General features: G+C 36.4%; 1 protein-coding gene across 1 annotated transcript; it reads right to left on the reverse strand.

Annotated features, from left to right (window-relative positions):
- Positions 1-3,810: 3,810 nt before the first annotated feature.
- On the reverse strand, positions 3,811-21,573 carry LOC135159712 (uncharacterized; the record flags this gene model as incomplete). The annotated part of the gene is made up of 11 exons (XM_064115620.1): positions 3,811-6,335; positions 9,227-9,478; positions 13,863-14,126; positions 14,515-14,748; positions 15,222-15,500; positions 16,214-16,456; positions 17,575-17,661; positions 19,294-19,557; positions 19,872-20,153; positions 20,859-21,095; positions 21,295-21,573. Coding segments are annotated over 11 exons (2,645 nt in total), but the record flags the coding sequence as incomplete, so codon positions are not given.
- Between the last annotated feature and the right edge of the window lie 339 nt (positions 21,574-21,912).

A 21,912-nucleotide genomic window follows, 5' to 3' on the forward strand; every position in this document is an offset into this window, starting at 1 on the left:
TTAAAACTACCCAGAATTTGATAAAGTTTAAACCAATTGTTGTGTGGACAGTATGTTGCCCAATATTTTTAAGAGTACATAGAGAGGATAAACTGCCACCACGGGCCCGTAACACAAAGCTTAGCAATGATCGTAGAATATCTTTACGATTGATTGCATTGACTACAATGTACAATCAATCTTGAAAATCAATCGTACGATCAATCGCTAACCTTTGTGTTACGGGGCCCCTGTGTATACCCACTTTGTCTAAGTTATGTTTGGCCTAAATCCACAGGGTCTAAAAGTTTATCTACAGACAAATCGTGTATAAAACATTTGTTCTTGTTGCCGTTTAGCTCATTAAAAAAATTATCTATGTAGACTACAACACGTATCCGATTAATCTACACCACTTATGCGATTAGACGATCTGTGTATGGACAAATCATAGAGTTACAGAAGTAGTTGGGTTAGTACTAATGTAGTAAAATTCGTGGTAGTCGGTAGTAGTAGCATCAGTAGGAGTGCTGAATTTTCTAATTCAAATTTTAACTAGACAAATCATCAATCCAAAGTGCAGTCACTTCATTTTTTAGTGTGTGAGAGAGGGAGACAGATAGGGAGAGAAGGGGAGAAAGGGAGACAGAGAGAGAGAGAGGGAGGAGAGGGGGGGGGGGGGGCAGGGAGAGAGAGGAAGAAGACGGAGTACCAAATGCACGTTTGTTTGTATATTACTATGTCACGACATTGTACGAAAATTATTCATATATTTGTATTTTTATCATACCAATAGGCGGTAATGAACACTTGACCTTAATACCCATGATATAGCTCGTAATGAGCGTAAATGATTAACGAAATCAGCAGACATAATGCTCCTATACAAATACGAACATCGTAAACTATATGATATCAACTTGTTAAATCAAATAGTATTTATGATTCTGTAAGAGTCAGTGTTTGCATATATAATGTATATCATGTACACGTAATAGTGCTAAATATACCTATTGATTCTAAAATAAATTTCACCTTCTTTTCTCTTGCTTACCTCTCTTCTTCTTCTTTTTCTCCTTTATTATGTTTCCTATAATCCTCCTCCTCAATATTATCGATTTTATTATTCTCATTAATATTATCTTTACTATTAATATTATAATTATTATCATTATCATTATTATTATCTTTGTCATTTAGAATAAATATATAATCCTTTGTTTATCAATTTTTTAAAATCATTTTATGTAGTTATCTCTTCACTTATTATTATAAGGTTCTGTGTGTGTGTGAGGGTGTGTGTGTGTGTGCGTGGGGGGGGGGGCTTTGACAATGAAGCAACCACCCTTTCCCTGTGTATTATCATTTATTAATTTGACAAATACAGCGTATCATTTATGCAGAGTATAGTATCATGAAATAAGATTGATTGAATAAGCACACGTGTCAATTACGTATTTTTTTCAAAGAACTTTAGCATTCAATTATCATTAAAGTTATACGAATTTATAGAACAATAATAACATACTCATTTAAATATTGCCTACTCATATAAATAAGGACCCCCAAAACAATAAATGAATAACAATAAAAAAGCAGCATAATGATAATAAAAGCCTGAAAGGATTTGTTAAGCTTAATGTTCACTACTGCATTACTGATAATTGTGAAATTATACTGACGTAGCACATTCCCTTTCCCTCCTTGGTAAAGATATCGAAAAAAAAATCATCGTCTTATAATAATGACATTTTTCATTTTCATCTTTATTTTACAAACATTATCATTTTTGCCAGTACTCGTTTCGATTGCAACATCCAACCAGATGGTGTCGAACCATTCTTTTCACTTCTGAATCTTCGCTTTCTCTCTCAGTAGCTTTGATTATATCTCCTAGAACCGCCAACCATGTTGAATACCGCATACCGGGAATGATTTTGTTGTTAGGCTAGGAAGACCATATACGGTAGGTCCTACTTCTCACTCATTAAGTTCGTATATGCAGTTATTCTACCTCTTTCCAGTATTTCCAGTAATACAGGCATTCCAGTATTTTTATTATCTCAGTCATTCCAGTACTTAAGTATCTTACTCATTCCATTATTTTCAATATCTCAGTATTCCCAGAATTTTACAGCATCTCGGTAATTTCAGTATGTCACTGCACTCATTTCAGTCCTTCTAACATTCAATGATAATACATGAGAACTTATAAATGACAGATCTCAACGAAATAAGTACATTTGTAGACATTTACTGAATCATGGTAATTCTATCGCAGCAGGTAACCACTCTTGATAAAATATGGTCAGAATATGGACAACCTTTCTAACACAGTCAAGCATAGTGTTAGGTAAATATTCTAACATGTAACAAGTTTGCATAGTCTGGCTTCACAATTTCTGAGGCCGCTTGTCGGGCAGTATGATTTGTGCTTAGTTAAGGTCATAAAACAAAGTTTTCAGCGACAGTAAAGGTTATTGTCTTATCTTCTTTTTAAAAACCAAAATCGTGGAAAATAATTAAAAATACATATTTAGCATTATCATAGGTTTCAAACGTCGTTATTTGTCAGCAAATACAGTACTTAATTGCAATTGAAAGAAAATGCATACGTAGTAGATTACAAACAAATACAGAATTTCCCTATGCAATTATATACAGTACATGTATACAAAACTTATCCTACGCTCTTCACCGTTCAGAAACCATGCGGAACATGAATCAAACCGTTCATTTTATTACGATATGCATGTATGTACAGACTCACACAGATACACGAATACACCCCCACACACATTACACATGGCCCTGGGAACGTTTGTTTTTTGGTGGGGGCGCCGAAGTGTTGATATGACATGCTAAAAAAACGTTTTCACTCCAAATTGAAAATTGACAAGCACAAAAAAAAAAGGTTCTCAATCAAAAATGAAGGTCGTTTTGGTCCCAAGAAATATGACAAGCGCAAAAAGGGTTTAAACACATAATGATTGTCTTTTTACATACGTTTCTCAAATTCTAGAAATCATTCTATATACCAGCATTCCAGGGGGTGCTGCCTATGGGAAATAATACACGCAGCACCCCCGCTGCCCAGGGCCATGTCCACACACATACAAATCACATAACATATCCTACACACCACCACCACCCTCACACATCCCCATATTCATACATTTTGTGAAGTGCTGCAAAATCAGGCAAGCCATTTTGAAGATGAACAATGTGACCGTTGGCTGTTGGTGATCAACGAAAAACATAACCATTGAGAATTGGGAAATAGGAAATGTAAACACTGCTTTATGTGTTTATGAATAATTTAAGACGCGCGTGTCGAGGTGGGTGTATGGGTGGTGTGTGTATGTGCGAAATAGGTGATGTGTTATTTGTGGGTGTGTGGTGTGTGTAAAGGTGTGTGTGTGGGTGGAATAATGGTTAGATGTCTTTCTGCCTGCACACAAGTTACTTTTCACACTATGTTCATTCCTCACTTGGCGCAACTGAGATTTGTCCACGTTTTGGAGGTCCATATGGAAATGGTATCAAAATTTGCGGGGAGATTAATTATATCAGGGAATATCTATAGTGATTAAATATTCATCCTTCAGACGAGACGACTTTAAACTGATGTGACATTTTTTTTTACTCACTATGGATAAAAAAACAACAACAACCTATTAAAATAAAATTACTGATTTTGCATCCCAGTAATTTTGTCAACTTTAAAAAATTGCAATATGCAATATGATGTCAATATTTGTTTAAAAAGCATTGGAAAACATTATCAAACTACTAAACGTAACATAAATTTACATATAAGAACTTAAAAATAGTGACAAATAGCTGTTTATAATTAATCATAATAAATATTAACATTCCATATCAATTTTATCAATAGACCGATACTCCGATTAATACTAGAGAAATATAATTTTCATTACAATGCCGTTCTAAAGATGAACCAAACCTTTTGATAGAATAAGAATGGCTCTTCAAAACTAGGTAGCAATGCTTAGCGTGCGTTATGGAAAATATGTTCTAAAACAATTCACATTTCCTTTAAAAATAGATCGACACTCATGTTTACATATTCATATAATACGTCTGTGAACATACTGACAAGCATATCTGGACAATAAAGAGGTCGGTTCTACTGTGACTAATCGATGATAATACTTGACTCAGGAGTCTTTGTTGTTGATGTCGCTTCGGTTCTCTTTATTCTCTTATACTTACTGTAAATTTTTACTATACAATTTAATTTCTGGTTTGATCATTAGATCATGTACAGCTCAAAATGTCGGGAGCCCTGCTTTTATTAGTGATTCTAAATGTTGCCAACACTCACCACTACGTTTACAAGTTTCCGATGCAATTTTCTCTACGTTTCTTGTCCCCCAATAATAGCGAGTTTTCGCAAACCTCTGGAACGCGACATTAGGATCCGGTAACACAAAATTTAACGATTAATCACAGACTCGATTTTCAAGATTGATTGTACATCATAGTCAATAGAATCCAACGTAGAAAGTGTTCCACAATAATTGCTGAGCTTTATATTACAGGCCCTATAAATCTGCTTTTCGTGTGCAAAATTCTTTCATGCGATACCAGCATGCCATTCCAAATTGTCAAAATCCCGCTTTCATGCATGTACGACTGGTCATCATAGCATACGCCCGCCTGAGCTCGTGGCAGGGCTGTACTATCATGACTATCATGACTCCAGCTGGCTGGAGACATGCGAATCGTATATTATGACATGGATATTAAAGAAAGTAGTTTTTCAAACAAATCGAGTACATATTGAGTGAGGAGAAACTTACTGAATTCAAACTTAGATATAAATCAATACAGTCCATCGAATCGATGTTGCATCTAATGTGGATTATCGGTGGATCTCTGGCAATTGATTCCATGGTCATATCCAGCTAAACCATTTCGCATGTGTTGATATGTACACAGCGTATGCAATAGGCCTATCGGTCTGAAAACCATCCGACTTTGCGGTTTTTTCTTTTCCTTGCTCCTTCTACACAAACGATATGCCTCTATGGGCATTATGTTTTACTTTCCCCCCAAATGGGGGATTAGACTCAAATTTTCGGGGGACCACTTCCATTGACGAGTGGATACCAGGCGCGACCATGGGATTTCGAAAAGCACCATAAACAGGGAAGCAAGTCTTTTCCAGATTATGAAAATGCATCTCTTAACAAGTATTTGGCTTGTGAAACCCTACAAGTATTATATCCCCTTTTCAGTATTTTAAACATCGTTTTGACACCCTTATAACGTTACATATAGGCCTATACGTAGGTACCTGCCCACTCTTTCCCTTTTTTACGCGTGGTCGCGGCTGATATCAACTCGTCAGTGGAAGTTGCCCCCCGGGCGGCCTCTTGAGCTCTGGGAGGTACCAAATTTGGCTCTGGAAAGTCGTCCTAAATCGGATTTATCGCTGTTACCATAGTAGCAACCATAATTTTGCACACGAAACGCAGATTGAATGTTTTCCGTTGCAGATGCGGAACGAAAAAAATTATCATGTCACACAACTTACATTGCAGAACAGTGTTTTACGACCATGACGACGGGCCCAAAAGTCCCTTCCAAAATCAATATACCGTCGTAAAGTCCATCTGCGTTGCAACAGCGAAAAATGGGGAATAATACCATGGCGCAGTAGTCAATGAATGCATTTTCTTACTAAACAGAATTTCAATTTGGCATTTTCCGGCCGTTAGGATTTGAATTTAAGTCTAGCACCCTCTATAGGCTATGATTTGATTTTTATTTGTTAATGGCGTTTGATCACTTACCTTACATACCTAGTAATTTGATATTAGAAAGCTGCTCAATTTTCAACGTATTTTATGCTTGAGAAGGTTTTTTATATGAACAAGAAAAAAATATACGTAGATGTTCTTTTCTGATCGGGCATCCACTCGAACTAAACTCTGAATGATGCAAAATCGGTAAATTTTACCCAACAAAAACACATATTTTTAAAGATTATATCTTTCACACCACTACCCTTTCGTGGAACATGAATTAAAATAATCTACCAATGAAATTCAATAGTGACATTCACGTTTTTTCTGGGGGGGGTACAAACAATAACCACAGGTTTTAATTTTTTCCGTCGTGATCTGCATGGTCTTCCTGGTGTGATTTTGACATAACACCTGCTGATGTGTCTTGATCGCTGTTATTGCGTCCGATGTCTTTATGGTCCTCATCGACCTTTAGCTTGGATGTGTTTTGATGGTCGCGATGTAAGCTTTGACCATGCGGTCCATTAAGGGAGTTTGCTTTGTCTTTCTCTCTTTGCTTCTTGGACCTCGGTGTGAAACCTTATGAGAAAAGACGTAGAAATACATTACGAATGTCGAGATTATATATATTATTGTATCACAAATTTGAACATCATTATTATTGTCATCATGGTCATATGTTTTCTTACAACCGCGTAGCCAGATTTCATTTTGGAGGGGGCGGTAAATGCACGCGAAGCGTGCCAACACTTACAGAGCGCGCGAAGCGCGCTCCCTAGGGGGTGGGTGCAGGGAGGGGGAGTTTCCCCCTCCCTCGCGAAGCGCGAAGCTTTCGGTGTTTCATAAATTAAAATGAAAAGGAGCCGTTTCTCTTGTCTCTAGTACTTATATCAGCCCCAATTTAGTTGACTATATTGTGATTTTGAACCTTGTTTTCAAAAGTGATTGTGAACGCACAAAAAACGGATAAAACTAAAATAATATTGACCCCCCGCGAAGCGCGGAAGCTAAAGCGTTTTATCATTTTTTTAAAGAAAAGGGTCCCGAGAAATGGGTGTTCTCTAAGTTATCAGTATTGAATACTTCCCTTGGAAAGTTCAGATTTGATTACAAACAATTTCGCGACAGTTAAACTCGCAAAACAGAGGAGAAGAAAGATATATGCCGGGAGGAAGATATTCCTCCCCGCGCAGAGCAATGAAACTCTGAAATTTCAAAGGGCGGACGTTTCGTAAATTGTTTTCCCTCTTTGATTATTGAACTTCATTGCAAGGAAAATGGTGCGCAAAAAGTTGAAACTTCTGTCATTTATTGAAATTATATAAAACAGGATGATGTATAACTTATCCTCATGCGCTTCATTTTGAATGATAAAGAAATTTAAGTGTCATTCAAAATTTCAAACTGAGGGCGCAAAACAGGACAGGAGATGAATATGTAGGAAATTGACATGAAGTTAAGTAGAATTAGATAAAAAAAAATTTTGTATTTTTTTAATTTAATACGACACGAATTTTATAACTTCCTCTTTTAAAATTAGAAACCTGTTTGCCCCCTTATGGTTGTTTAGTAATGAGCTGAACAGTGGGAGAAGTTGCCTATATGGAGGTGACGGCAGAAATTGATATAAGAAATTTACCCACCCGGGGCCGACCCGACCAGAAGTTGCGCGACCAATAAAAAAAAATATAACTTCATATACTTCGGTCTATCCTTACTCTAATTGCATGCCCTAATGTATATATTTGAACTTTAACTGGTAAGAAACACATATAGCTGAGGTGGAAAAACAGGGTTAGAGAAAGGGTGAGGAAAACAAAGGAGAACTGCAATATTGCCATTTAACCGCGCGCAGCGCGGAAGCAAAATTCATATATATAAATTTAGAGCAATTAGAGTGAAGGGGTTTCTTTTTTTTTGAAAAAAAAAGAATAAAAGGAAAGCCCACAAAGCTACCTTTTTCCCCTTTCCTTCCTTCGGTTTTCCTTTTCTCCTCTCTTTTTTCCCTTCTTTTTTTTTTTTTTTTTTTTTGGGGGGGGGGGGGGCGTCCGCCCCCACCCTGGCTACGCGCCTGTTTTCTTAAGGTAAACTCCATCAGCGGTTTGTCGTTTATTTGCAAAACATACCTTATACTCCGGGTCACAATTTAACTAGATCTTATTACGTATGATTTGAAAACATGCGTGAAGTGGCACGTAAGAGAACTTTTGAGTGACAAAACAAAATTGAAGAATAGACGTATTTCTAGATAAGACGAACCAAGGGCATTTGTATAGACTTAAAGGAATGCTCCAGGCTGAAGATATTTATATTGCAATAAATAGAGTAAAATTCACATAGCAAAATGCTGAAAATTTGATCAAAATCGGATAACAAATAATAAAGTTATTGCATTCTAAAGATTTGCGTTATTTCGGTGAAACAAATCTAGGCATGTCTTCATGAATATTCATCAGGTGGGCTAATGATGTCATATCCCCACTTGTTCTTTTGTATTTTATTATATAAAATTAGGTTTATTGAAAATATTTCTACCAAGAACCAAAACGATTGGATTGACAAGTGATTAAGTGCATTAGTTATTTATTACTGTAACCTATTTTATCACAATGTAGACACACCATTTACACATGTATGGAAAAAAAAATCAATTATGACTTAATGTAATTGTAGTGTCTAGGAATTAGACTAGCGAGAATAGTGCCACGGATTTGTAAAAAGTGTTATTACGCAGGAAAACAGATTATACAAGTGAACTGTGTTATCATGTAAAGAAACCGTCTGCGATGTCATTATTTGTTAGTCGTGTGATTAATTATGTGAATAGTGATCCTACTGAGACGTCCAATGTTACAGTAATAACATGAAAAAAAATATTGTGGGGATGTGACATCATTAGCCCACCTAATGAATATTAATGGTGACGTGCATATAACCGTTTTCACAAAATATTTCTAAACTTAAAAATTCGATAACTTTGTGATTTGCTATCTGATTTTGATGAAATTTTCAGCATTTTGCTCTGTGAAGTTTACTTTATTTATTTAGATATAATTATTCTCAGCCCGGAGCATCCCTTTAACGGCCAATGGAAAACCGACATGTACTTTATTTTTACGGCGAACATTCGAACTCAGCATGAAAGTCCCAATGGGCCATCTTTGAACTTTTGAACTCTTGCGAACTTGGTAATACACGCAAAGGTTTAATTCGTACATAGATTAGTCATCGTAAGATAAATGAATATATCAAAGAAAAAAACCTAGAACAAAATGATTTCTTCTCTTATTTTTAACATTGTGCTATTTAATCATCTAATTATCGATAAGCGTAAATTGCTTTAATTTCCTATTCAGTTTAAATATTATACTCCACAAAAGTTGCCGTTCCTAACTTAGGTATAAAGAAGGTAAATTTCGTGGCACAGAAGTGACATAAATCATGTAAATACGTTTTAATATGTTCCGTACCGATAATTATTTCCAATGCTAGTTCCTTGAACCCAGCCTTTAGGAGTCTGTTACTCAGCTCTATCTCTTCATCCCTTGCCATAGGATTTTTTCTGAACATTTCTTCCCAGGTCTCGAGGACATGCATGAGAGAGATATCTTGGGTTTCCCATAACTTTGTCGTCGGTATATCAAGAATCTGAGCTAATTTCATTGTGACCGCTAATTTGTACTGGGCGACATCATCTGTACGATCCGATTCTGTCTCTTTACCTATGTAAAGAATACATAAAAAGTAGAAATTTACATCAATATGTATCATTAAACACATATATTTCATTAAATTAAACTCCGGTAAAAAAAAAAAACTCCGGCAATTGAGTACGTAAGTATTTTTCATTCAGATTTGTAAGTAACCCATATAAAGAAATGCTTGAATCGACAAGACATTGGGTCAGGTGGCTTATTATAATCACTCGGGTCGCGTTCGCGTTCGAAATCACTCGGGTTTTGGATTTTTGGCGATTTTTTTTATTTTTTTTTATTTCAATGCGATTTTTTTTTAACGGTGTCTTCAATGGGACAAACACGCTGGGAAAATAAAATGAAATTCAAATTCTAGTTTCGTTTTAAGCCGGCAAGTGCCTTTAATAAAATGCACTCGCCTACTGCTTAACATAACAAACAAGCAAATCAGCCGTGTGGCTCAACTATCCTAGAATACATCCAGACTTCTACTTTTTTTATACGAGGACTCCGAGTCGGAACTTGCCATATCTGCCACATCGATATTACATCGTCATTCCCATGTGCGGACATGCATGCCTGCATGCAATGGCCCCAAGGCGGGACCCGGCCACGGTCGGACACGGCGTGCATCGGTAGCATGGAGCAAGCTAGGTAACGTGAGTCGAGCCGAGTTAGATCCCACGTTACAGTGCCAGTCAGTCCGCAGCTCGTCCGAAAGTATTTTATTCAGCGGTATGCATAGCCAGCCATCCGTGGTTTAATGCATATATACGTAATTAAACCAAAAGCTTCGGTCTCCTAATGTTCGTTGTTCCGCTGAACTCCGTTAGCTCCACTCACCAATACAGAGACCGGAGTTCTAGCTCGATCTGTACAGGGACTCAATGGCCATATGTTTATGCATTAAGTTCCAATAAAACGGGGAAGTGAAGTTGCGCGACAGCCGAAGCAATTAGTTACTGTTTTTTCCCCCTTTTAAGTTTATTTTCCCTTTTTTGGTGCATTTTAGGACAAAACGGAATAATAATCTTGATTTGATACAGTTCTTTTCATATATTCTTATGAAATAAAGACAAAAATCGATGAGCGCCGTCTGGGGGATTTTGCATTGTTAACCCCGTAATGATGGTTGCACCATAGCGAGCCGTCTGTGTACGAGGAGAAATGAAAATGTAAAAAAAACTCCTCGAAACAGGCGGCTGCCAGCTGTCTAATACGTAATGAGCTTTGAGGACGATCTTTCCGATCGGCGTTTTAAAATTCTGCTCTTAAATTGTTGTCCATTTCTCATAAAATGTTTCTTATTTTATAGATAAAATGGCCATATCATGTTTTAAGTAACTGGAGACCTAAAAAATTCCCTACCTAAATTCTCGAAACATTGCATTAGGTGATGTGCTTAATTGATCTTCTTTGTGCTCGCGTGCCAAACGTATACGTTGAGCTGAACGGGGATCAGTCTTTCTCTCTCTCTCTGTCTCTCCTACCTTTCCGAAATTAAAACGGTCCCTCGATCGGACACAGTTATTTAGACGCAGGACAAATAATGCTCTGACAACCAAACACACTTTTCGTCAGCATCAGTAAAAATGTGAATGGGCTTTTAAAAACTAATACTAAAACTGATCTAAAATTGATCTTAGATCGATTTTAAAATTGATTTCATCGCGCGTGCTTGCGACTTCTACTACATTTTAATTGCACTTGCGACTTTAAGATGATGCGTTGTATGAGAGCAAGAGATCATTGCAATAATTCTAAATCGCTAGCACTTAAAAATACTTATAAATGATGTCCCGCCGATCGTTCATTAATCTGTGATTTATGAGAATTATTTTCATCTTATTTTCATTTGCGACTTTGCTCGGAAGATGCGTCTTTCATTTATCTTTCTAATACAAATCACTCGGTTTATTTCAAAGCAGTAACACCTCAAAACCCCTTTAAAACATGTTCCAAACGATCGCGCATGTTGGCGACTTCCATTCCAATGCATTTGTCTTTGTGACTTTGTCAGGAAGATGCGCGCGATCGCGAACAAAATTTTGATGTATTCCTTTGTATTTAAACATCGCCGATTCGATTTTCGATTTTAAATCGATTTTAAAAGCTCAAACATACTTAAGACAGTTGGCTAGCCACGATATCACCTTACCAATCCCTATTACTTACTCCTCCTTTAGGGCTCTCCCTGTATTGATAAACATTAAAATCCCATAGACGGAGCCCTAAAGGAGGACTAAATAATAAGGATTGACAAGGCGATATCGTGGCTAGCCAACTGTCTCAGAAATGTTTGAGCTTTTAAAACCAATTTGAAATACGATTTTACAATCGATTGTAAAATTGATTTCAAAATCGATTTTATAATCAATTTTAAATTCATAATCAACCAAATTATTCCATCAACCCCTCTTTTCCCTTCAAAACCACTCTGCCACTTTCAGACAGTCGGCTAGCCACGATATCGCTTGTCAATCCTTATTATTTAGTCCTCCTTTAGGGCTCCGTCTATGGGATTTTAATGTTTATAAATACAGGGAGAGCCCTAAAGGAGGAGTAAGTAATAGGGATTGATAAGGCGATATCGTGGCTAGCCAACTGTCATTACGTATTAGACAGCTGGCAGCCGCCTGTTTCGAGGAGTTTTTTAACATTTTTATTTCTCCTCGTACACAGACGGCTCGCTATGGTGCAACCATCATTACGGGGTTAAAAATGCAAAATCCCCCAGACGGCGCTCATCGATTTTTGTCTTTATTTCATAAAAATATATGAACAAAACTGTATCAAATAAAGATTATTATTCCGTTTTGTCCTAAAATGCACCAAAAAAAGGGAAAATAAACTTAAAAGGGGAAAAACAGTAACAGTAACTTCGGTCTCTGTATTGGTGAGTGGAGCTAACGGAGTTCAGCGGAACAACGAACATTAGGAGACCGAAGTTTTTGGTCTAATTACGTATATATGCATTAAACCACGGATGGCTGGCTATGCATACAGCTGAATAAAATACTTTCGGACGAGCTGCGGACTGACTGGCACTGTAACGTGGGATCTAACTCGGCTCGACTCACGTTACCTAGCTTGCTCCATGCTACCGATGCACGCCGTGTCCGACCGTGGCCGAGTCCCGCCTTGGGGCTATTGCATGCAGGCATGCATGTCCGCACATGGGAATGACGATGTAATATCGATGTGGCAGATATGACAAGTTCCGACTCGGAGTCCTCGTATAAAAAAAAGTAGAAGTCTGGATGTATTCTAGGATAGTTGAGCCACATGGCTGATTTGCTTGTTTGTTATGTTAAGCAGTAGGCGAGTGCATTTTATTAAAGGCACTTGCCGGCTTAAAACGAAACTAGAATTTGAATTTCATTTTATTTTCCCAGCGTGTTTGTCCCATTGAAGACACCGTTAGAAAAAAAATCGCATTGAAAAAAAAAAAAAAAATCGCCAAAAATCCAAAACCCGAGTGATTTCGAACGCGACCCGAGTGATTTCGAACGCGAACGCGACCCGAGTGATTATAATAAGCCGGTCAGGTGCATAAAAAAGTAGCAACGGCTTTTGCGTGGATTTTACTTGATTCCGTTTGCATAAAACTGAGCGAGAAAATGCTTTTGATAGTAAGTTCAAGCAATTGCCAACTGACTGCTAGTATTTCCTTGACAATTAAGCTATTGCTAAAAAGCGTATGCGTAAAGCGAGCATTTTGCTTGTGCGTTTAAGCACTTGCTTGGGTTTTTTCAAGCTCCGTAAGAGCATCGTAAGCGTTTGCTTGACCAGGGCGTTCGAGTTTCTTATCATATTTATGAACCTGAGAGAAAACCCCAAGCGGTACAGAAGTCTACATGTGCATGTTTTCTTCCTCACGGTAAGTGCAACCAAATGCCAAATATGTACAATTATAAAAAAGAAATGAGTTTGTTTGACACCAAGTCTTAGGAAAAGTTGTTATAAGAAGTGCTAATTTGCACTGCCACATCTTTGTGCTCGAGACCTGCCTTTTTCTGTGAGTCGCGTGACGTCGCTAATGTTCAAACCGCTACCAATTACTTTCTGAAGGAAGTAAAAGGGTTCAAGCACTAGTAAAGGGTTATGCCTATGAAAATGAAGCAATTGATGAGGCATGATCTTTTGCTTGGTCAGCTGTTGCTTTTGCTTGAAGCAACCTCTTGCCATTTTTTTATGCATCTGACTCAATCATGAAAATGAATGTCTTGCCAAAAATTAAAACGTGAAAACATTTTGCTCCAACATAAGATTGGGAGGGCGGGGGGGGGGGGGGGGGGTTCGAGATTTATCCTTAAAACATATCATTATCATTACGAAGGTGAAAGTAAAACGCAATGTGTTCATTAGATTGCATTATCTGGATGGATGACCTTAGTATTATCCTTCCTACCACTATTAAGCTTAATGTGCTCTGATGTAGGATCTGTTGAAGAATCAATCGATATCTCTTTAGCCCTGTCTGTATCAACTGTTCGCTGGCTGTCATCTTCCGGGATTGCAACTTCATTATCGGTTTGGAGCGCTTGATCAGGCAACTTCTTTGGCTCTCTAACTTCGAGGATCTTCCTGACCAATGATGGCTCGAAAGACTCTATATTATTGATTAACTCCTGAAAGACAGCTGCGTTCTTACTGCAATCTCCAAGGTAAGTCCCTGCAAGAAATGAATCAACATGGTAGCTATCGGTTTGATATTGCTATGAATCACATTAATTCTCCAACATGAAAAATAAAACCCTGATAACATTGGTACTAATGCCAAACTGTACTTTTTTTATGAGGACGCTTGATAGATTATGCTCTATGTTGACTGTACGTACAAATTATGATAAAACTCTTTGACTACATAATTCTCAGCTATAATCATGATAATGGAACGTGGGCCGAATCAGAATGTGGGTTCTTAAGAAGTCCCCTTGGAATAACTTTTGTTTTCTCGTTCTTAAATGAATTTCATAAGAAGGTACCAGGTTTGCTCATCTTCGATCGAGTTCGAGGAAAAAAGAGAATGGCATAGGTTATTTACCTAGGATCAAACTTACCGAAGAGGATTCCATCAGCTATGTCTTTACCTTGGACGGGATAGATTGCATCAGCAAGAGATGTTCTTGAATTGTAAGTTGGTGGATGGACCATGAACTTCCAATCTCTTATTATGGTAATCACACTGCTCCTTTGGCCCATTCCTAAGTTCTTAGAAATTCTATTTAGAGCTTCTTGATAATCCTTTGATTTCTTAAATAGTGCAAATGCATCAGCTAGAGATGTTTCATGACCTATAAGGTGGGGAATAAACATTAGGTATTCAAGAAAAACCATTCTAATACTTACTTATTACGTAACGTTATATATTGATGTATGCTGCTGAAAAGTAAAGAGTATTGTTTTTCTCTTTCGAAACAATGGTGACGTAAAAAACTATTAGGTAGGACGAAAATAATTATCTTTCCACTCTGACTTCCTATATGTCTGTTGTCATGATGCAAATATATTTACTCCAGTGATGACCAATAGGATCACACACGTCTCATGAATTGAATATTAGATTCTGCAATACGAGACTAAAGAGAGAGAGAGAGAGAGAGAGAGAGAGAGAGAGAGAAAGGCGGTGTTTTTCTCTATCATGGGACCATGACTTGTGGAATATTGAGTAAGAAATAACCGACATTGTTGGTTATCAACATTATACCTATCATTTGATCATACGATATATATTATCCATTATACATAAATGAAACGATTGAATTACCACATCCAATTAATACGGCTATGTCCTTGTATCCAATCTTTGAAAGAACTTCCCTTAATTTCTTCCTATCTCCTTTGATGAAGTCATGAAGTTTTATTAATACAGCAGTAGTTCCCTTAGTGAGATGGTCAGGTGCGTACTGGACTCTGTATTTTGTTAATGTCTCGTCAGAAATATCAAGAGCCTTCGCTAGCGGATACACATCTTCGAGGAGTAGGCGGAAGGCAATGTCAAGTAACTCGCATAGACCTACGTTGTTCGACCTCGTGGTGAGAAGGTCTTTAAATAAAACATCCAGAAAAATATGAACAATAATCTTGTGCCATTAAAAGTACTCTCTATTGTTTGATTGTGGTCAAAGTTAGGTTTGTGACCGAACGTGATTCGACACCTGAAACTTTTCTTTGAAGACTTACATATAATTTTGTTCTGTATGACATCAATAGCAAATTTAGTTGAAGGGAGTAACATTAATAATATACGTTTACAACTAACTTTATCTCTATAGAAGACCTGATAATAAAGACCTTTCTCATGCAATCTATATCATGATTAGCATCCATAAATTCACAGAGGGTATTCAAATAGCCTCCCCTCGAAATATGCACTCAAATGTGCTAATGCGCAACTATTCTGCCTTTCCTTCATTGTCCATAATCATATAATAGGATCAAACCCAATGTACACCATGTACACTGGAAATATTTTGTGTCTTTAACTGCAAGTTTTGGCCAACAATATCAACAATTTACATTTAGTTATTTTCAGATGTATGAATAACGTCTAACAGCAAAATGAACAAACCTTCTACACGTAAATGCATGGAAACAAGATCCTGCTAAAACCAAGTCATAATTATTTGGCATGTTTTGATCGTTTTCGAGTGAAATTGTTGTATTTTGTAGCATTCTAAATTAATTTCCATAAAGTGCGTAGGCCTATTTTTTCTATAAGGCCTTTGGCCCGTTTCTGCGGAATCAAAGTATATTTACCCATAACTTTTGCTGATTTCAGCTTTTCACGGAGTTTATTCTCAACGTTCTCTTTCGGATGCTTTGTCATCCAACCTCGAGCATACGCTCCTATCACATCCGCATAAGTACCACCTTCTTGGTCTCCTCCGAAAGCTCGTTTGACTTTGTCATGCTTATATGTGGGAAGGCAGGCAGCGATTCTAAGAACCTCGTCATTGATGGAGTCACTGAGCAGATTATCCGGAGTCTTCACGGTGTTAACTGGGGATTAATGTGAATTGAATTTATCTCTTAGGACATCATTTGCATTTGTCACTATTCTTGTTCGAAACGAAATTACAAAGTAGCACAAAGCAAATATTCAATATGAGGAACATTGGCAATTAAACAAAAACATATTAACAGTATTGCATCAAATCTTAAGTTTTCTTTCAGTAAGTATCTCAAGACATGAATAATAGAAAAGTGGGACAAGCATGCAGGGGGAAAAGAGAGTGTGTAAATGAGGGAGGGGGGGGGGTGGCGAAGGATGACGAAGAGAGTGATATGAAGAAAATAGACGAAAACAAAATATCGTCAATCATTACCTGAATACCTTATGTAAAATACAATGTGATAGACATATAAAGTGTTTTTAAGTGCCACAAAAAAATACGCGTTTCATTTGCAAGTAACATGATAAATAAGCCCTAAACAAATAGTCTATGAGGAGGGGATGACGGATAATAAAACTGATGGGTGGACATTTCCAAATTATGTGGTCACTCCAAATTAAAGAATATTGGTTTCAAACTTGTTGGAAATACTCAATTTATTAACGACACATTATCTTATAAAGCACTATTTGAAACACTTGCTATATATCATTTAAACACTAGCTTTATATCATTATTTCCCTAGTCTTTTGGTTAAATTGAATTGTATTTGTTCTTTTTATATTCATTTTTTTAACCTGTTGTATCAGGACCATGATGTAAAACAGCTGTGCTGATCATGTTTTTATCCTGCATAAATAAATTCAAATAAATAATAAATAAATAAATATTTCGTAATGCCGTAGATAAGCCTTTCTAACAAGTAATGTCAAGTAGGGAAAACTTACTGTATGTTCAAATCATTTTGAGATAACTTCGAGGAAGCTTATAGCGACGGAGAGATCTTTTTTTTTAGAATCCCGAAGAAGACCAATCAAAGCATTTTGATATCATAAAAATGATTTTGCCCGAGCTAACTATATGATATTAATGATTTGATGATTTTTTTTTCTTGAAAAGTGAGTAAATGTTGGGTGGGGGGTAACAGACCATTCCCTTATCAGAAAAGTGCGCGTGTGTATGTGTGCATGAATATTAATTTTCCCGGTATTTTTGATTTTGTACCTTTTACATGTTTTAAATGGCCAGATGATCTTCTTCCATGTTGAATTCCCAGGTCTCTGCCAGGGTTAAGGTCTTTCCACAGCTCATCTGTATGAAACATATCATACATATGTGCATGTAAGAAAGGGTAGTTGATATCATAATTTAATAAACGTTTTTTTTGTATTATGAAAAACATTACAACTGAAATTTCAATATCAAAGTATTTTAGTAAAAAAAAAAAAATATGTGGACACAGTGGAAAAAAGGCAATATTTTTTTTCTCCTGACCTTTGTACAAATATACGGATTAAAAATAAGGTATGCTAAAATAAATCTGACTGCAGGAAGTGAAAAAAAACATTGGTCAAAATGTCAAAATTTATGGATATAAAGTGGTCTGAGACTAATGTCAGTGCAAACTCCATAGCAGTGCACAATTTTGCATTCGCTTAGTCTTTAAATTCAATCCCTTTTTTAATATAAATTTTGTTTGTCCTGAAATTCCAATTCACCAGAATAATTGAATTCAGTTGCATAAACGGGCTAACTGCTAAAGGGGTGGTGGTGGAGGGCGTTATGGTCGTGTGTATGTATATATTTAGGATAAATATGTGCAAGTCATTTTTTTTCGCGTGTGTTGGAAAGTGTGTTGCCATTGTAACATAATTTATAGCAAAAAATAGGTACAAATCTGGCAGTTAGAATACTTCCTCTTTTTTATAATCAATTCTATTTGGTCTTGAGGTGAAGATGTGCAAGAGACATTTTGTTGAGTGTGTCTGAAATCTTGTTTCCATGGTAACAAGATATTATTCGGCAAAAATTAGATTAAAATCTTGCGATTTGAGCTACTTCATCAGTTTTCAACCAATTCTTATGAGATTTGGCTCAAGTTGGTTTTGAGTTAAAAATGTGCATGACGCAATTTTTACATTTGTCAGACATCGCGTTTCCATGGTAAACAGATACTATAGCCAGAAATGCAGGGAACTCCTTGTGAATCAAACTAATTCCCCATTTTTTAGCCAGTGCTCATAAAAATTGGCACAAATATTCATCTTGGGCTAAATATTCATATTCATTATTAAATGTCTTCAAACCGCATTACAATGATTACGTCATAGGACACGTTTAGCCCGTTTATGAACCTGAATTCAACTATTCTGGTGTATTTGGATTTCAGGACAAACATAATTTTTGTTCAAAAGGATTTGAATCTAAAGACTAATAAAGCAAAATTATACACTGCTATGGAGTTTTGCACTGGCACTAGTCTATATATCAGACCACTTTACATTCTTAAATTTTGACATTTTTGTCACTGTTCCTGCAGTCAGATTTTTTGAGCATATTCTACGTTTAATCCTCATATAGATACAAAGGTATGGAGGAAAAAATCATGCTTTTGCCCACCGTGTCCACCTCTGGGATATTTTCCACGCTATAAAGAGACCATACTATTTATGCCTATCATATGAGACAAATCGGGCTAATCGGCTGCTTTATTAGACAATTTCTTTGCTCATTATAACTAAGGCACAGACGTCACAGCCATGGATCTCTCGTCATCTATTTTTCATGATGATTCTACTCTCCAAACATTAACCACGTTAACCATCACCATATTTTAGTCTCAAAATCAAGTTTGTTAAATCATATATACATGTAATACAGTACGACAATACGCCAGACGGTGGCCTGTACTTATAGAGAAGAAGAATATCATATTACTATGACCTTTTATGTCTTGTCGACCAATGCTGTCTAATGCCTCACGAAGCTTCAACTTTTTTTCGTAATTGCTGCATGCCGCTTGTCTGATCCAGTCATTTACCATCGCCTCCGTTTCGAACAGGGTGGCTTTATTTGCAGTAACTATTGCGTCCTCTTTCAAGTCGATATCTACACACTGCAACAAAGATTTAACGTGTCGACTCGTCAACCTGTCGGTAAACCCTTCAATCTCACTGTCGATGAGGTCAACTATGTGGTGATGTGGCACTTGAAGTTAACAAATGAAATCAAGATTAAATTCGGATCAAACCTTGGTACCAAATTTAAAATCAATATTTTAAAAGCTGTAAAAAAAATCAGAATATGGAGGAATAGGATTAAAAGTACAACTTCTTTCTTTAAATCTAAATCACATGATCAGATGGTGAAATTAAAATTATAAATATTGTTGACCATGACTTTGTAAAAACCTCTTTTGAAAGGACAAAATCTAATTTGATAACTTTAAGATAATATAGCCTATTGACGGACACAACTTTTCAAACACCCCACAACAATCATACCTGAAACAAAATGTTTACCTTTGAAAAATAATCTGTCTATTGGTCTACATTCAGTCTTCTCCAGAGCATGACTTAGCAAGATAATTGGGTTCTCATCAAGATCTTGTTGTTTCCATTCTACTACATGTTTCATTGCCTCCTTGATGTCGCTGTGATGAATTATTTGTGAGTCACCATCAGATGAGATTTTGCCAGTTACCTTCTGTATGAAGCGTCCAAGTTTGCCAGGATCTTTTATTTGCCATAGGATATGTTCGATTGTGTCCTCTAAGACATTTGTTCTCCCCATTTCTCTGAGTTCTGAACAAAATGTAATTTGTGAGTTGCTAAAAAGATTTACGTTATACAGATCGCTGTCAGATTTAAAACATAGAAAGTTTGATATCTCGCAAAGAAAAAAAATGCGTGGTCAATATAGTCGTCCAATATTTATCAATCTTCTACAGTTTTTCTTATATTTGAGTAATGAGAATCATTTTTTTTTTTCGAGAAAAAGAGTGAAAATATTTTCTGAATTAACCTTCAAAGAATTCTAAACCTTACAGCAAAGTTCAGGTTCTGGTTATTGAAAAGCATTATGAATAAAGAAAAAAAAAATATTGCAAGTTTAAAAAATTCGCAATCATGAGAACCAGAATTTTCATCTTTTTTAGAAATATTTCCAGAGTTAAATACCCAAACAGGAGATTGATTTCCATTTTTTTCAAATGTCCAACCCACAATATTATAACTCCATCTGGATATTAAAGATAGAGTCACAGTTCCCCTATTAATCACTTCACTTATCCATTGGTTTAGTTTGGGTTTTGTATTTTCGTTGTAGGAAACTCTGCGAGATCTTCCGTTGGGAAGTCATTTCCTCTATTGGAAGAGTCGGAATTGCACCATTTTTTTAAATGCTAAAAAAAGAAGACCCCCCCACAAAAAAACCAATGACAACCATCTGCTCAAGTCCTACTTTAACTCCATAAGTATCATATCTGTAAATACTTCTAGGCGACGTACCCATTATATCTTTCCATGCTTCCTTGAAATTAGCCTTCGTTAGTGCATCAAGTAATAGCTTTCCTTGATGAACCGTTGTGCTTTGCCTTTTCCAATCACACAGAACAACATATATCTCTTCTTCTGTCAGCCTATCTCCTGCTTCCAAACTAAGGTTGTCAAATATAGCCTGTGCACCACACCCATGTTGAACCATCATCCGGCTCAATTTCCAAAGTTCGGGAAACGATATCATTCCTGGAAAAGATTTTAATATGAAAACGATAACGCATAGCTTTAAAATATCTATATTTCTTATTGTTAGCCAATATTATTCTTTTTTTTTTCGTTTATTTTATTCTTTTAATTTTTCTCCCCTACACAAGCTAACTCGTATCAAGTGTTTCACTCTCTTTTAATGTCTTTATTATAAATGAACATCGTATGAAGTTCTTACCGGCGAAAAAGTTCCTGCTGATATCTGAGCATCCAGACTTAGCTAAAGCAAGGCTTAGGACAGCATTCGGGTTTTCAACGAAACGGCTGCATCGCCATTCCATGAACAACTTTATTGCTTCATTTTGGTCTTTTACATTTCCATGTAAATTAGGTAAATCAGCTCCACCAGCGTAAAGCTTACGAAGAAGTTGTTGAATTTTCTGGGGATCTACAATGTCTGTTATTATCTGTTCTACGGTTGCCTGTGGAACTTTTTTATCCGTTTGTTTTCGCTGCTCTGTAAGATGAAACGACATACACTGATTAATAATTATCAATGGTTATTCCCAGTATATTTCCATCTATCGAAATGCAAACATATCATTTATATGCAAGGTATACAAAACAATTCGAAACACGGTATACTTGTTGACGGTAACTTAAAGAAAATACTGAATTATGAATCAGAAGTTTGTTATTGGACACCTTCATAATATCGATTGAGTTTCATCCACTACCATATTTCATGAACATTGCTCTGATTAATTATCTTAGTTTATTGATAAACAATTTAATACATTATGTGTTCACTAAAATTTTACCTCGCAATTAATTACAGTATGGAAGCTTAAAAGTG

Source organism: Lytechinus pictus, unplaced genomic scaffold, assembly GCF_037042905.1.
Source record: "Lytechinus pictus isolate F3 Inbred unplaced genomic scaffold, Lp3.0 scaffold_326, whole genome shotgun sequence".
NCBI lineage: Eukaryota > Metazoa > Echinodermata > Echinoidea > Temnopleuroida > Toxopneustidae > Lytechinus > Lytechinus pictus.